We start from the raw sequence: 16,133 nt of genomic DNA, 5'->3' as shown, positions 1-16,133 counted from the left end.
TTAGTAAGTCAGCTGAAAACAAAACTCCTGTCACTTCCTTCCCTGCCCCACCCCTATCAGTCTCCATCAAGCTATGTGTGCGTGGTTACAAAGACCTAGTACTGGACTATTCTAGTGTAATTAATGCCCAGTTTTGCCTGCTTAAGTTTTTGAGATGGCATTAGCTATAGTATCATCCATATGCTAATGACACTTGGCTCTACAGCTTATATTGTCTTGGTTTGGCAGAGATGAGGATCTGGACAAAAGCCATTCTGGCTTATGTTCGGTGTGTGTATATATACACAATGGAGGAGATGCTGGCTGGCAGGGCAAAGCATTTTGAGGAACTGTTGAAGTCTCACTGCTCTCTCAGTTGAGGACATTTGCCTGTCCGTTGGCAAAAGGGTCTACAATCTCAGGCTGTTGATGGACTCCTTTCTACTCAAGATTCCCAGATGGCCAATGTGGCCAAAAATGCCATCTTTTCATCATATGCTAGCTGAAAGACTGCAGTATTGTCGTCTCCATGCCTTTGTCATCTTGAGGCTGCAGTGTGCCCTACCTAGGATTAAGCGTGAAGGCTGGTCAACTAAAAAATGAACACTTGTATAAAATATGATAGCCCACCCTTTGAGCAGAGTGGATGGGTAGGAACATGTTATACCTGTGACTTGCATTCTGCAGTGCTTGTTGGTGAAACTTTCAGGTGAAATTCAAGGTTCTCCAAGATCTTAAATGGCTTAGGGCCCAATTTAGAAGAGACTGCCTCTTCATTCCTTGCTCACCACAAAGCTTATGTTCATGTGCAATGATAAAGCTAATCTGTCCCAAGGGCAAGGCTACAGTGAGCAAGGATAGGATGTTCAAGATTGCAGAATTGGCTTTGGCCAAAGATGTATAAACCTGAGCCTGTCTGCATTCAGACATCCAGCTTTTCACAGGCTTCCTACTGACTATGTTACTCTGTGCATTTAGCCTCTTGGTAAAGTTTCCATTGTCTCTGCCCTTAAAGTAATAGTGCTCCTAGAAGGTGTCTTCCTAGCATGTAGGAAATGTTAGAACATAACCATGTCCATACTGGGTGAGACCAATGATCCATCTAGCCCAGTATCCTGTCTTCTGATAGTGGCCAATGACAGGTCCTTCAGAGGGAATGAACAGAACAGGTTTGAGTGATCCAAATCTTAAAATGTTTTTGCATTTTAACTTAAGGCCCATGAAGTGCACCCGCTACTTCTGGGGGCATTCTGCTCACAAGATTTTAAAATTCTGCATATTTTATTTGTCAAAATAACACAATATAATCACACTGGTTTCAATTATTTTGGTAATTTATTTAAACTACAATACAGTGGATGGAGAATGGAAGTGAGGAGAATTGGAAGAAATCTCCAGACCCCCTTGCCTAATAGTAATGTAGCTAGGTTTGACCCTTTATTTCTAGTTATTAGTCAACAAATATGTGCAGCCATATGCTCCATGTTACACCATAGGCAACTGAAGAGCAAGTGAAGGCTGGAGAATCAAACTCACAATTTATATTGGCTACTGACCATCTTCAGAAAGGTCAGTAGCAAACAGTTCATGGAGCACATTTTGATAGGAAATTTTTTCAGTTCAAAAACTTAGACCAGTTCTAATCAATAAAGGACAATAAGCATTTATAAGGCCATAAGGCCTTTACACCACTCTGGCAATGTAGAGGAGCCTTAAAACTTTTACACCTGTTTTATACTCCTGGGTGAATTAAAAAAAACAGTGGGAACAATTCACTACGTGGACAGGCTGCTACATTCTGCTCTGCCTGAGGGGACGGAGCCTGCCCCATGCTTATCTCCTCAAAAACATCCTGAAGCCCTGCTCCTTCATGACAAGCACACTGCAATAGCAAGTGAGAGGGACAGAATGTGTGTGTGTGTCTCTCTCTCTCTCTCTCTCTCTCTCATGCATGACTGCACATCCCCCCACAGAGGTGATTTACATCTCTACAAGCTGCTCTGGGCACCTGAACCAACCTGCCTGTGCTGCCGGGGAGGGGCACGTGACTGCTCTTGCAGCTTCCCTTCGCTTCCCCGTTAGAAGTCATTTTTCTGTGAGGAAACAAAGAAATCTGCGGGGGACATGAATTCTACGTTATTCCCCCAGAGTAACCCACACACCATAGCGATGGGGGCTTTATCAGTGTCTGCAGTAGTAATATAGTACTTGCACCTTGCTCTGAAGTATTCAGTAGTTATGATACACATATTGTTGGTTATATAGCTCGCTCACTGGCTCCGTGAAAGAGAGTGAGATGTTTCAGACTGCCTTAGTGTTCATTTTGGAAGTTGGGAGATTTTTAGCTATTGCTCTAATTCTGCAGAGAAATAACACTCTGAAATGTCTTTCCTTTCTATCTCCCAAATCCCAAGGGAAGTCCCATATACCCTTTTCTCAGCAATGGAAACCTTGTAAGTAGGTTGGGGGTCTCTAAGCTCTGCTGGAATATATTAAGCAGGTCTCTCTCAAAATATTGGTATAGATAAGCTCCCTCATCCACCCAATATATAATTGTGTTCCTAGGTATATGATCACAGCCCATCTTATTTCCCAAGCCTACAGACTTGTCATAGGAAGGCTTAGTGCACCCCCACAATAATAACACAAAATAAGGCAGGGAAGAAGAACCTTCACATGTCTTTCTCAGACAAATGACAGGACTGAATCCCATAAAAATCAAACTCTGTGAGAGACACCCAAGGTGTGCTTCATACAATTCAAAATAGCAATTAGCACTGGCAGACAGACATTAGCTATGTGCTATGACAGTGTCATTCCCTATAGACATGGAGCCATTTCAGTGAAATACTGGAAAGTACACTGCAACCACCACTACCTGATAAATACTACCATGCTCTTTCAGTTAACTCACAAGCCTTACAGCTTGAAAAAAAATTCTTAAGTATTACAGTGTATTATCAAAATTTTATTGTTAACATCCTGGAGCACCCCATAACATCTTTCTGAAGTACCAATGTACAAACTAAATAACCTCATCAGGAATACCGACATCTGGGCTCACTTCCTGACCTGAGCTATCCAAAGAAAAATCAAAGACGAATCTTGCAAACCAAGATAAAAGTATAATATGAAGACTGTTTGAAAGATACAAAAATTATGGCCTTAGCAAAACTGTGTTAGCAGTTTCACCAACCCCCGTATTCTTCTGTGATGCCAAAGCTTAAATTCTGCCGCTGCTCTTTCCTGGACCCGAGGGTTCAGCAGGGATAGTAGAGCTTTCTGCTGCAGCCGGTTGGAATGTTCCCCAGTGATCTTGCATTCAGAAAACACTAATTTGGAGTTGGCACGGTGGTGAATGTGGGGCTTTTGAAGGTCTGATCAGGTACTTGGAGCTAGGGTTATGTTTCCTATGGGTAGGGTATTTAGAGCTTGGGTTAGGGTCTCTTTGGATAGGGTACTTGGAGCTAGCATTAGGATTCTTGTGAGTAGGTTTCCGTGATCTAAGGTTAGGGTTCATATGGGTAGGGTACTTGGTGCTAAGGTTAGGGTTCCTATGGAGGTACTTTGTCCTAGCGTTAGGATTCCTATTGGGGGGGTGGTATTTGGCACCAGGGTTAGGGTCCTGTGGGTAGGGTACTTGGAACTAGTATTAGGGTTCTTATGAGCTAGAGTACTTGGACCTAAGGATATTCCTATGAATCATGTATTTGGAGCTAGGGTTAGGGTTCCCAGAGGTAGGGTTGGGGTTCCTATAGGTACAGTACTTGCTGGTAGGGTGAGGTTCCTATAGTTAGAGATCCCCATCCTAAAGCTAGGGTTCCTGTGGGCAGGGTACTTGGCACTAGGGTTGGAGTTCCTGGGGGTGGGGTGTACTTGGCACTAGGGTTCGGGTTCCTATGGGTGCCTTGAATTAGTGTTCCTAGAGGTAGGGTACTTGGAGCTAAGGTTATGGTTTCTATGGGTAGGGTACTTGGAGCTAGGAATAGGGTTCTTCTCGGTCTCTCTGCTCTAAGATTAGGGTCTTTTGTATAAGCTATTTGGAACTAGGGTTAGGGTTCCTATATTTCTGTGACTTGGAAATAGGATTATGGTTCCTTTGGGCAGGTGATGTAGATTTAGGGTTACGGCTCATGGGTAGGCACTTTGAGCTAGGGTTAGGGTTCCTATTAGCAGGCTGCAAGGAGCTGGGATATTGTTCCTGTGGGTAGGGTCTGTGGAGCCAGGTTTAGGGTTCCTATATGTTGAGCTCCCTATCGTAGTGTTAGCGTTTTAATGCCTAGGGTTCTTGTAGAGTTCCTCTGGGTAGGATGCTTGAACCTAGAATTAGGGTTCCTGTGGGTAGGTTGCTTGAACCTAGCGTTTAGTAAGGTTAGCACTTATTTTATGTTATGCCTCAGAAAACTCGTATCTGGATACTTGACCTTCCATAGCTATGAGATCACAGCCTAATATGTCATATTTGAGAGGACTTATGCTAGGTCATTGTTTTTTGAGGCATGCATGTGTAACTATGAATGGCTTTGTTCTGTGGTGTAGCTTTATTTTTATAGTACTCTACAGTATTGGGTCCTTTACAGACATTTAAGAGGACAGGTCCCTGCCCTGGAGAGATTAGATAAATCTATGGCATGTAGACAAGGGACAAACTAGGGAGAGGAATGCAGATTTTTTTTTTCTTATTGTGTGTCTGTGACTTTTCTAAGCCCTTGCCTGCTTGCCCTTAGTCCTTTTTATAGATCTTTAATCCGTGTCTCCAACAGTCCCAAGTGTCTGTCTCCCCTAGGCCCAGCCTGATGTATAGATCTTGCCCCTCCACTACCAAAAGAATAGTGAGCAAAGAGCTGGTGGGGAGTGGGCAGGTACACACATCAGAGGCAGTTGGGAGGAGAAAATGCAATGGATTCCCCCTCCAATAACTTTTTGAGGAACAGACTAGTTGAAATAAAGTGATTTCATTGAGGGGCCCAAATCTGGAAGGAAGTTGGGGGAAATGCTTCTTAAATGACTTCATTGACTTGTTTCCCAACATTCTTATCACGCGTACATGTGTGAGAGAGTGAGCTAGTTAGCTTTTCGTAGACTAACACTGCCCAGCTTCCTAGTGATTCACTGTCATTTGAGGACCCTAAGGTGAAGGGTTTCATGCTGTCCAAGAGAGATTCCCTGGACAAGTTCTAGACCGTTGTCTGAGAATCACTGACTTCACTCGTTATATTGTGCTAACTCAAAGGTGGGTACGAAGGGGGATGTAGGACGAGGGAAAGGATTCTGTAGGGTGCACAGAATGGAAAGCATTGTGTGATCTTCCACCTTCAGGGCTACAGTGGAAATTCTAGAGCAAGAACCTGCTTGCAGTAAGTGGAAAGTGTGTAAGCACGCTTCCTGCACAGTGAAACCTGGACTAACTGCAACCTCTAAGCAACAGTTACCTGTTCTAACAGCCATGAAGTTTCTGGTCTCTCCTATATTTAAGTCCTATGTGAAAAGCATCTACCTGCGAAATGTTTGCAGTCCCATACTGAATGATCCAGTGGCTCATTGTATATACAATGGCCCATGGTAGTGGAAAGGAAGCTGCTTCACCCAGGCCTTAAGATGGTGAACTGGTCATTGTGTCCTGAAAAAAGAGCAAATAGGAACAGGCAAAGGGGCAAGACCCAAATGTGAAGTGGAAAGAAAAGAAAATTCATCCATGAGCATGAGACTGGGAACTCTGCTATTTTCCTGTGTCCTAAACAGATCCAGGAGACACAGGCTACTTGCTATAACTGGTCAGAAAACCTTGATGCGGAGGCCAGAGACTTTAAAATTAAAAGCAAAGAATGATGAGATCAGGGAAATACTCTGGGCTTTAAAACTGCACAGATGAACATTCTAAAAAGCATTGGAGAATTACGATTTTAAGGCAGATGGATGGAGAAAGCTGCCTCACACCATGGGTTGTTTTTGAAGCTGATTCTCTCAGAGACCGTAGTAAATGAGAACAGATCTTGGGCAGTCTGGTTCCATCATGCTGATAATATATGGAACTGGGATAAGATTGCTTGTCTGAGTATATGGACAAGCCATGGAAAAACAAACTAGAAAAGTGAGCCAAAGAGCTCCTAGGTATTCTGCTGTGGTAGCACAACTGGAAGGTGAGAGAGAAAAGCTGCCATTAATTGGGAAAGTTCTGAAACTTTTTAAACATTATGAAACACTTCAATACTGAATGTACCAGTTATGTGGAGGAGGTCCAATTGAAAATAGAGGAATCATGCCATAATGGGTGAATTTCTAATTTCTGTTCATTGAAAAATGAGCTACTGGGGCATCATGTCTTAAAATTTGTGTTCAGTTTACAGCTATGTAGATATAAGTCTTGAAAATATGAAATTGAAAAGGCTTCCTGTGAACAGCAGCACCTATCTGCAGGAGATAACCATTGCTGGGGATAATCAAAATGTTTAAATCTTCTACCACTGACATTTAACATCTTTTGTTTTTCAATGGTGCCCGTTTTTAAAATTCATTTCCCTGCCTAATGCTGTACACTGAGCTGCTCCCTGATGAAAAAGGCTGATGGCTGTTCCTGTTCAGAAAAGTTTCCAATAGTGCACAGAACTCTACTCTCCCCAATAGTAATGGGGAAATAGCACTGCAGCCACTTAACTGATCAGCAGCAGATCAGCTGAAGTGCCCTTTTCAGATTCTGTGATAGATGAAGGTGGTCTTAACGCTTTATGAGGCAGTTGGAGAATAGGTGGAAAGGCACTTTATGGAGCGACAGTCTGGAATGAAAATTTTGAATTGGTAGAAGAGGTGGACAATGTGAAAGAAGGCAATCATTCTGCATGAGAGCCTACCCATTTCAGAAGTATCAAGGAAAACCAGTACAGCAGCAATTGTTATAGGGAGAAAATTTAGGAGTTTCTTCACAAAGCAGACGAGAGCTCTGCTCTGATGTTACTACATTATAAAACACAGTGGTGCGAGCCTCTCTTAAACACACTGCCAGCAATTGAGGATAAATGCTTTTTTCATCAAAAGTGAAAGTCAGTTTATTATAAGGCATTTGATCCTTTGTGTGTCAAAAGTGTGATGTGCAGTGAGCTATGGTGTGTGGTGTTCTGTTTGTGGTGGTCACCCATGTGTTACAAAATCTAATTTTGAAAAATATTGTTTATTCTTCCAGCCCTCATGGGGATTTATACATACATACACAATACTAAACAAGAATAATCTTGTCTCTGACCAAAAGATTGTTTTGTCAGAACTGTTAAGTGGCCTCCTGTTGCAAGTATCAGAGGGGTAGCCGTGTTAGTCTGGATCTGTAAAAGCAGCAACAGTCCTAGGAATAAAATCCCACATTGGGTGTGTGGGTTTTTCCCCACACCAGTACAAGAGCAATCAGTCGTGCACTTATAAATGTGTGTGCTCACGTGGGTGCATTGGCAAAGCACATGAATGGTGCCCAGAGGCAAATTTCATTTACACAGTTGGATATGCTACTTGTTGAGGAGGCTGAAAAAAGACTTCAGCGAATGTAGGAGTTGGAGCCATCAGGGAAGAGGGAAAAGAAGTGAGTTTGCTGGTATAGTCAGTCCAATGTGGCCATACTATTGTATATGTCAGTTTTATCGCTACATGGTGGGGTTGGGTGAGGAAGTTGATGTGTGTTTTGATTGGAAAATGTATCAGTAGTTAACTTTTTCTGACATTTATTATCAGTGCTTGGATCAAAGTGGAACAGCTGAAGCCTTATCACGCCCACAAAGAGGAAATGATCAAGATTAACAAGGGTAAGCGCTTCCAGCAGGCTGTGGATGCTGTGGAGGAGTTCCTTAAGAAAGCCAAAGGCAAGGACCAGGTGAGTGGTTTTAGCTTTGCTTTATGTGCCAAAGTTGGGCTTAACATGATCAATAACCAAGCTTCTGTTTTACCTTTATTAAAGCTGGTGGCCTCTAGCTTTAAACTTTCCATAGAAGAGTGGTCATGATGGCCATGATGCTAGTTGGCACTCGCATAGTACTTTCCATCTTCAAAGCACTTAATCAAACATGAATTTCCCCAACCCCATTGTGAAGTAGGTAATCATTGTCCTTTTTTTACTGATGGGGAAACTGAGGCAGAGAGGCTAATTGACCACACAGTAAATCAGTGCTAAATCTGGTTTCTCCTAAACCTTTGTTTTAGACTACATGATTCCCCCAGTGATCCTTCACATGGCATGTTCTATGAACCAGTTTTTGAAACTGATACATTTGACATAAATGCTAACTTCAACAAGTTCAAACTCAACTGCTTCCAAGAGCTAATTTTTGTTGGACCTGGTGCTGTAATGTGACTTTGTACCATCAGTTTCCTGATAATCAGCATTGCAGTCTCGGTATCCCTGGGTTTTTTATGAAAATCACTCAATCTCTTCCTTCCTCGCAATCTTCTGTTCTATAATCTCTCAGGCATCTTCCCATAACTCCAGTGAAGAGAAGAACCGGCGTAATTCCAGTGAGGAGAGAGGCAAGCAGTCTGCTGGCGAAGAGAAACGCAAAGCCGGTTTGTCTGAAGGGAAGTTGAAGAAGAGCACAGGGGAAGGGAAGAAGCGAGCATCTTCTGTCTCATCAGAGCGAGGCTCAAAATCGCCCCTGAAAAGAGCACTAGATCAGAGCCCCCGGAAGCGGGGACGGCCCCCCAAAGATGAGAAGGTTTGTGTTCTGCATGTCCTGCCATGACCTGTGGACTTCACTGATGGACTCTAGGGATGGTTGGCACTTTGGTTTACAGGCCAAAAGGAAGAGTTCAGTTTTGTACCATTTGTAAAGCTGTTCGTGTCGATTCTTCTGAATCTATTAGCTGACCAGGTTATTGTTAGAACAGAAGACTATAAGAATGGCCATACTGGATCAGACCAAAGGTCCATCAAGCCCAGTATCCTGTCCTCTGACAGTGGCCAATGGCAGGTGCCTCAAAGGGAATGAACAGACAGGTTATCATCAAGTGATGAGACATCATTCCTGCCCATCCTGGCTAATAGCTATTGATGGACCTAGCTTCCATGAATCTATCTAGCTCCCTTTTGAACCCTGTTACAGTATTGGCCTTCACAACACCCTCTGGCAAGGAGTTCCAGAGGTTGACAGTGCATTACGTGAAAAAATACTTTCTTGTTTGTTTTAAACCTGTTACCTATTAATTTCATTTAGTGGCCCCTTGTTCTTGTGTTATGAGGAGTAAATAACACTTCCTTATTTACTTCCTCTATACCACTCATGGTTTTATCGACCTCTATCATATCCCCCCTTAGTTGCCTCTTTTTTCCAAGCTGAAAAGTCCAAGTCTTATTAATCTCTCCTCATACGGAAGCCATTCTATACCCCTAATCATTTTTGTTGCCCTTTTCTGAACCTTTTCCAATTCCAATATATCTTTTTTGAGATATAGCGACCACATCTGCACGCAGTATTCAAGGTGTGGGAGTACCATGGATTTATATAGAGGCAATATGATATTTTCTGTCTTATTATCTATCCCTTTCTTGATGATTCCCAACATTCTGTTCGCTTTTTTGGCTGCCACTGCACATTGAATAGATTATTTCAGGGAACTATCCACAATGACTCTGAAATCTCTTTCTTGAGTGTTAACAGCTAATTTAGACCCCATCATTGTATATGTATAGTTAGGATTATGTTTTCCAGTATGCATTACTTTGCATTTATCAACATTAAATTTCATCTGCCATTTTGTTGTCCAGTCACCCAGTTCTGTGAGATCCTTTTGTAGCTCTTTGCAGTCTGCCTGGGACTTAACTATTTGTATCATCTGCAAATTTTGCCACCTCACTGTTTACCCCTTTTTCCAGATTGTTTATGAATATGTTAAATAAGACTGGGCCCAGTACAGATCCCTGGGGGACACCACTATTTACGTCTCTCCATTCTGAAAACTGACCATTTAATTCCTACACTTTGTTTCCTATCTTTTAACCGGTTCCAATCCATGAGAGAACCTTCCCTCTTATCCCATGACTACTTATTTTGCTTAAGAGCCTTTGGTGAGGGACCTTGTCAAAGGCTTTCTGAAAATCTAAATACACTATATCCACTAGATCTCCTTTGTCCACATGCTTGTTGACCCCTTGAAGAATTCTAGTAGATTGGTGAGGCATGATTTCCCTTTACAAAAACCATGTTGACTCTTTCCCAACAAATTATATTCATATGTGTCTGGCAATTTTGTTCTTTACGATAGTTTCAGCCAATTTGCCCGGTACTGAAGTGAGGCTTACTGGCCTGTAGTTGCTAGGATCACCTCTGGAGCCCTTTTTAAAAATTGGCATCACATTAGCTATCCTCCAGTCATTTGGAGCTGATTTAAATGGTAGGTTACAGATGACCATTAGTAGTCCTGCAGTTTCACATTTGAGTTCCTTCAGAACTCTTGGGCGAATACCATCAGGTCCTGGAGACTTATTACTGTTTAGTTTATCACTTTGTTCCAAAACCTCCTCCTGACACCTCAATTTGGGACAGTTCCTCAGATCTGTCACCCTAAAAGAATGGCTCAGGTTTGGGAATCTCCCTCATATCCTCAACAGAGAAGACCGATGCAAAGAATTCATTTAATTTCTCTGCAATGGCCTGATCATCTTTGAGTGCTCCTTTAGCATCTCGCTCATCCAGTGGCCCCACTGTTTGTTTAGCAGACTTTCTGCTTCTGATGTATTTAAAAAAAAAATTGGTATTACTTTTGGAGTCTTTGGCTAGCTGTTCTTCTAATTCTTTTTTGGTGTTTCTAATTATATGTTTACACTTCATTTGCCTGATTTGATGCTCTTTTCTATTTTCCGCATTAGGATTTATTTTCCACTTTTTAAAGGATGCCTTTTTGCCTCTCACTGCTTATTTTACTTTGTTGTTTAACCACAATGGCTCTTTTTTGGTTCTCTTACCATGATTTTTAAATTGGGGTATATGTTTAAGTTGAGCCTCTATTATGGTGTCTTTAAAAAGTTTCCATGCAGTTTGCAGGGATTTTACTTTTGGTACTGTACCTTTTAATTTCTGTTTCACTAACCTCCTCATTTTTGTGTAGTTCCCCTTTCTGAAATTAAATGCTACAGTGTTGGGCCACTGTGGAGTTTTTCCCACCACAAGGATGAATATTTCTATGGATTCCTAGCAGGATTAGATAGTCTTTCTTAAGTGTTTCCATTCATTTTTTTCTGAGAGATCTTAGAGGGCTCTCTTGTGCAGTTGCACATGGTTCCATCTTGCCACCCCACCTGCTCAGTGTATGCATGAGGGCCAATTTGAAGATTAGTGAGGAGATGTGAGCTTTAGTGCCTTGAGATGATAATCCTTGTGCACATCTCCCATCTAATCTGAATTGTGTGGTTGAATGACTGATACTCTTCCCTCCCTTACTCCCAGTGCTAAGAGAGATTGGGGGCTTGGGTCAGGACATCTAATTGAGAGTTATTGAAGAAATGCTTGTGGGTAGGGGGAAGCTATCAGAAGCATTTGAGGCTTATTTTAGCTTCTGTGAATGTGGATGTATTCTCTCTGTTACTGAGATACAGTGCAATGCCAGGTTTTGTAGTTTCAGTTGTTTCTGGGTGTGTCTGCAGCAGCAACCAAATTTATTTATGCATCTGTCCTCAGCTAAAGGGTTGCAATTTTTTATTTTGATTGTGGACCCCACTGCAGTGATCCATGTCTTTGTCCCCTCCAAAATGGATTACTATAATGCACATGGTCTACAAGGGACTGCTGCTGAAAACTGCACAGCATGGCAGCCTGCTTGCTCATTGGTTCTTCAAAGGGATTACTTTGAACCTGTGGTTCATGTTCTTTGCTGGCTTCCAATGCACTTTGGAGTACAATTCAAGATGTCAGTCTAGATCTCTAAAGCTCTAATTGGATTTGGCCCTGGTTGTTTGAGCAGCAGCTTTTCTTCTTGATAACTCTGCAGTTAAGTTCCAGCTATTACCAGGTAGTAGATGTGAGAGTACTGCTGGCAAAGCAGGTTTAGTGATGGGCTATTGACTCCCTCTTTGTCAGACTGAAGAGAGTGGTCAGGAAGAGAATTCCAGAGTCTGTTAAGGCCTATCTGTTTCTCCTTTCTTCTGAGAAGAGGAAAAGGTGGATGGGTATTGGTGGGTTCTGAGCAGTATTGATGCTCTGGGGGCTTAATTGGTTAATGCAGAATAATTTTTTTATTGACTAACTTATTGTACATGTTCCTTGTGCTTCTGGATAGTCATACCTTAAAAGTTCAGGTATAAATATATGGATTAAAATGGATCTTCACGATCTTCTGGGGATGAAAGATGCTTTCTTGGATCAGAGCATGATTCCAATCTTGGAGGGTGCATATTGCTGAAGGTTGTATATGTGAAATCAGTTGCCAGTCATGAGTTTGATTCTCATTGGCCTGAAGACTTGTCAGTCATCTTGGCATGTGGCATTTGTCACATGCGGAGAATGCAGCTGCAGGAGTCATGCCAGCTGCCATAAATGAGTTGGAGGGATTTATAAAGTAAGTATTTTATTGGCAAACCTCAGCAGAGGCTGTGGAAAGCTGTTCTTATGACATTGAGCTGATCAACTGGCTAGCAAATGTCTGGCGAGAGACAACAGGCTAACTAATACATGAAGTTGATAACAATATGTGCCTCCAGAGAATAGTATGCTGTCTGTTAATGCCATCATGGAAATTTAAAAGCCCAGGCATAAATTCTGCTGTTATCCGTATTGTGAAAATAATAATTAAAAATCTAATATTTTACTTTTCTGGCCAAAAGAAGAAATACTTTACACATATTTTCTACCTGTATAGGTTGAGTGGCATGAAATGTTGGCTTCTATGACAGCGTCAGTTCTGTTTTGTAACAGAGAATCTTTCTTTATCCTTATGGTGGGAGAGGGAGAGAGATAAAGATAGCTACACTACTTAATGATGAGAGGTGACATTGCTGAGCTGCCAAGAAGCTCACAACCACAGCTGTACTCTTCTTTAAAATATGCTCAATTTTAAACTAAAGAGATGAATATTTTTAAGTTAGGCAAAATCTGGGCATCCATAACTTGTCAAGATCCTAAGGGCCACTAACCTGAATTAAACAAAGCAGATTGTAGCCACCCTCGGCTGTCCAAACAGCAGTGCTGTTCCCACAAATTACAAATCCCAGCAGGCAGTGCTTCACCTTGATCTGAGTCGAAGGCCTCCTGGATCCAGATGCTGGGGTCTGTAATGTCCAGAGTTCTGTTCTGTTTCAAAAAGACAGTCGCAACAAGCCAGATTAGGTCCAGGAGCCATACTTTTGCCATATTTGTTCTAAGTAATGCGAGCTGCTGCTTTGTTCCCCAAGTGAAACTGGCAGTGTTTGGACAATAATGTGCTCTTTCAGGAAGTAGATCTGGGGAGGGAGAGGGTCATGTTTGTCCATTTCTTGACAGCTGAGGAAACACCTTCCCCCCCCCTTCCAGGAAAATGAAACCAATCATGCCCCACCTCCTTCCTGAATCCTGCTATGTGGTGTCATAGGGGCCTGTGCAGCTTAATTTATACATCTTCTGCACACCACATGTGGGAAATGCTGCTATGGAACTTCATAATATACTTCCTCTTTCTTACATGCTTTGCTTAGTAGTAAAATAGTTGAAATATTGACATGGTAAGTATCATTCTTGTCATTGGAGTTAGCGGCTATTGAAATGAAACAAACCTCTGAGCTATTGTATCACGTACTCTGCAAACTGAGGCAGACATTGGTGCATAGGTTATGCTTGCTTCATGTTGTGAAGGTTTCCTCACTATTCATAGCAGAGACTAATTTTTTAAAAAGTGAAAGCTGAGAATCTGGAGAACAATTAAGTTGTCTATGGCGACTGATTAGTTCTTTTCACTCTCTCTCTCTCTCTCTCTCTCTCACGGGCTGAGGAATGGACCCCACATTTGGGGAAATGCTGGAGTTGGGGGTTTCAGTTCTTCCCAAGTTCGTTTTGCATTTGTGTAAATGTTAATTCCTCCCGGGTACAGTGGGCTTGATTTCTCCTGAAATCATAACTGTGTTAAACTCTGTGTCAGTGATTCCTGATCTCCTTCATTTTGCCCACTGCTGGACTAGTCTTACACTGATGATGCAATGCATGGTGCAGTGTGACCTTCTTTGGGGAGGGATTTCCCAAAGGCTTATGAAATGGGAAGTGTTTCATGATGCTCTTCAAAAATTGTCTTGTTTGTATGTCATAAAAGCCAACACTACATGGTCAACCCTTGGGACTCTATCAGCTACGCAGGGGTCGGCCACCTTTCAGAAGTGCTGTCCTGAGTCTTCATTTATTCACTCTCATTTAAGGTTTCATGTGCCAGTAATACATTTTATAGAAGGTCTCTTTCTATAAGTCTATAATATATAACTAAACTATTGTTGTATGTAAAGTAAATAAGGTTTTTAAATGTTTAAGAAGCTTCATTTAAAATTAAATTAAAATGCAGAGCCCCCCGGACCGGTGGCCATGACCTGGGCAGTGTGAGTGCTGCTGAAAATCAGCTTGCATGCCGCAGGTTGCCTACCCCGAGCTACAGTCTTTACCACCCTCCTTGTCTCTCTGCAGGACCTCACGATCCCTGAGTCCAGTACAGTGAAGAGAGTGATGACTGGAACAGTGGCAGGATTTAAGTGGCCTCCAGGTGTAAGTGAGGTAATTAAACCCTTAGCTTTCTTTACACCAGAAGTGATTTAGGAGCTAGAGTGACTCTTATAGGAGTGGATACACTGGGGACAGCTCATTTGAGTCTCACATTTTCCTTGGCTGTAATAATAATCATAGATCTTTCTTCCTTCTGTATGAGGTGGAAAGGATAACTAGCCTTTTTTAGGATACTGAAGTGTAACTGCATCAGCCAGTCAGTGTGCAGGAGAAGCTGATGTATAAATGAGCAAGCTTTGTTCCTCAGTTAGCCAATTCCCTTCCTCTGGGTCTATGTATCATGTCTGCATATTTTCTACATGGTTATTTGTCAGCAGTCACACAGTATTTCAGCATTTCCGGTTTAACATCCTTTTAGTTTTAACTCTGCTATCATTAGCAGCACAAGTAAGCCCTTACCTTTTAAATGATTTTTTTCCTGTCTTCCTAAAATCCCAGTTTTAAACTGGGAAGTTCTAGGAAGTTGCATGATTGCACCCCATGGGGCTTAGATGTTGTAGAATATATAGTATGGAAGATCATCTGCTGAGTGTAATCTCAAATTTAATCTTCCTAGTCTTTCTAATTTGACATGCTTTAAACAAATAGCACTTGAGTATCTCTTCTGACCAGGATTCTAGGCTGGCTGGTATGCCACTTCATTCTTAACATAGTTCAGCCATATTCTCAATCGCTCATTCCCCTCCCATAATTTCCTGTTTCCCACACATTCCCTGAGTTGGGAATTACTCTGTCAGAGGTCCTAAAGTAGGCAGGCAGAGATAGGGAAGCAATTTATCAGGTTTCCCAAATAGGGAAATGCTGCCGTCTATCTGGGAGAACAGGGGAATCAATGCTGAGGTTGCTCAGTAAATCTCTGGTGATGTTTCTCAGCCTGTGCTTTTCTGATTGCAGCCTGTGAAGGATGGTGACCCACATTTCCATCACTTCTTGCTCAGCCAGACAGAGAAGGTGAGCCATAGTAACATAGGTGTTGGCAGACTGGCTCAAACAGCTGGTCCATCTAGCTTGGCCTCCTGCCTTCTGCAGGGTCTAATGTCTGATGCTTCAGACAGAATGCACAATAGCCAGTTGTCCAGTGCTGTGCATTTGGAGCTATAGCTATGAAACTCTTTCACACCCCATAGTGGTCCTCTCACTCCCTAACCTTTGGACTTAGGTGAACTTTATTTTAGCATTTATAACTACACATTTTACAGGCAATAAAAAATTATCCAGCCACACAATGTAACTGACCATCAGCTGCAATGAATTCCCCATGTTAATAATATCGCAGGAGAGGTGGTATTTCCTGTGTCAAGTAACCTATTGTTCTTGTCTTCTGGGACAATTGATCTGCTAGTTCTTTCATCTGGGTTGAGCGTGGTGATTCAGGTCCTGATTAATGAGTGGACTAGGTAGGAGAGCATTACATTGCATTTCCCAGGGGCAAGAAGGTTCAATCAATTAATGCCA

General features: G+C 42.1%; 2 protein-coding genes across 10 annotated transcripts in view; one reads left to right on the top strand and one right to left on the bottom strand.

Moving 5' to 3' along the window:
• Positions 1-16,133, bottom strand: part of UBN1 (ubinuclein 1) — a 79,014-nt gene that overhangs the window by 42,633 nt on the left and 20,248 nt on the right. For 3 of the 4 annotated variants that reach the window (XM_044978655.1, XM_044978656.1, XM_044978659.1), the window contains exon 2: positions 13,076-13,232. In XM_044978655.1, the coding sequence (XP_044834590.1) occupies positions 13,076-13,232 (157 nt within the window). The remainder of the gene's footprint in view (positions 1-13,075; positions 13,233-16,133) is intronic. The other variant, XM_044978660.1, reaches the window with a different exon arrangement.
• The window catches only part of GLYR1 (glyoxylate reductase 1 homolog), a 34,146-nt gene that overhangs the window by 6,398 nt on the left and 11,615 nt on the right, over positions 1-16,133 (top strand). For 5 of the 6 annotated variants that reach the window (XM_044978665.1, XM_044978663.1, XM_044978664.1 and 2 more), the window contains 4 exons: positions 7,693-7,831; positions 8,424-8,666; positions 14,583-14,669; positions 15,573-15,629. In XM_044978665.1, the coding sequence (XP_044834600.1) occupies positions 7,693-7,831; positions 8,424-8,666; positions 14,583-14,669; positions 15,573-15,629 (526 nt within the window). The remainder of the gene's footprint in view (positions 1-7,692; positions 7,832-8,423; positions 8,667-14,582; positions 14,670-15,572; positions 15,630-16,133) is intronic. The other variant, XM_044978666.1, reaches the window with a different exon arrangement.

Source organism: Mauremys mutica, chromosome 11 (genome assembly GCF_020497125.1).
Source record: "Mauremys mutica isolate MM-2020 ecotype Southern chromosome 11, ASM2049712v1, whole genome shotgun sequence".
Lineage (NCBI taxonomy): Eukaryota > Metazoa > Chordata > Testudines > Geoemydidae > Mauremys > Mauremys mutica.
This window is presented reverse-complemented; position numbering and strand designations above follow the sequence as displayed.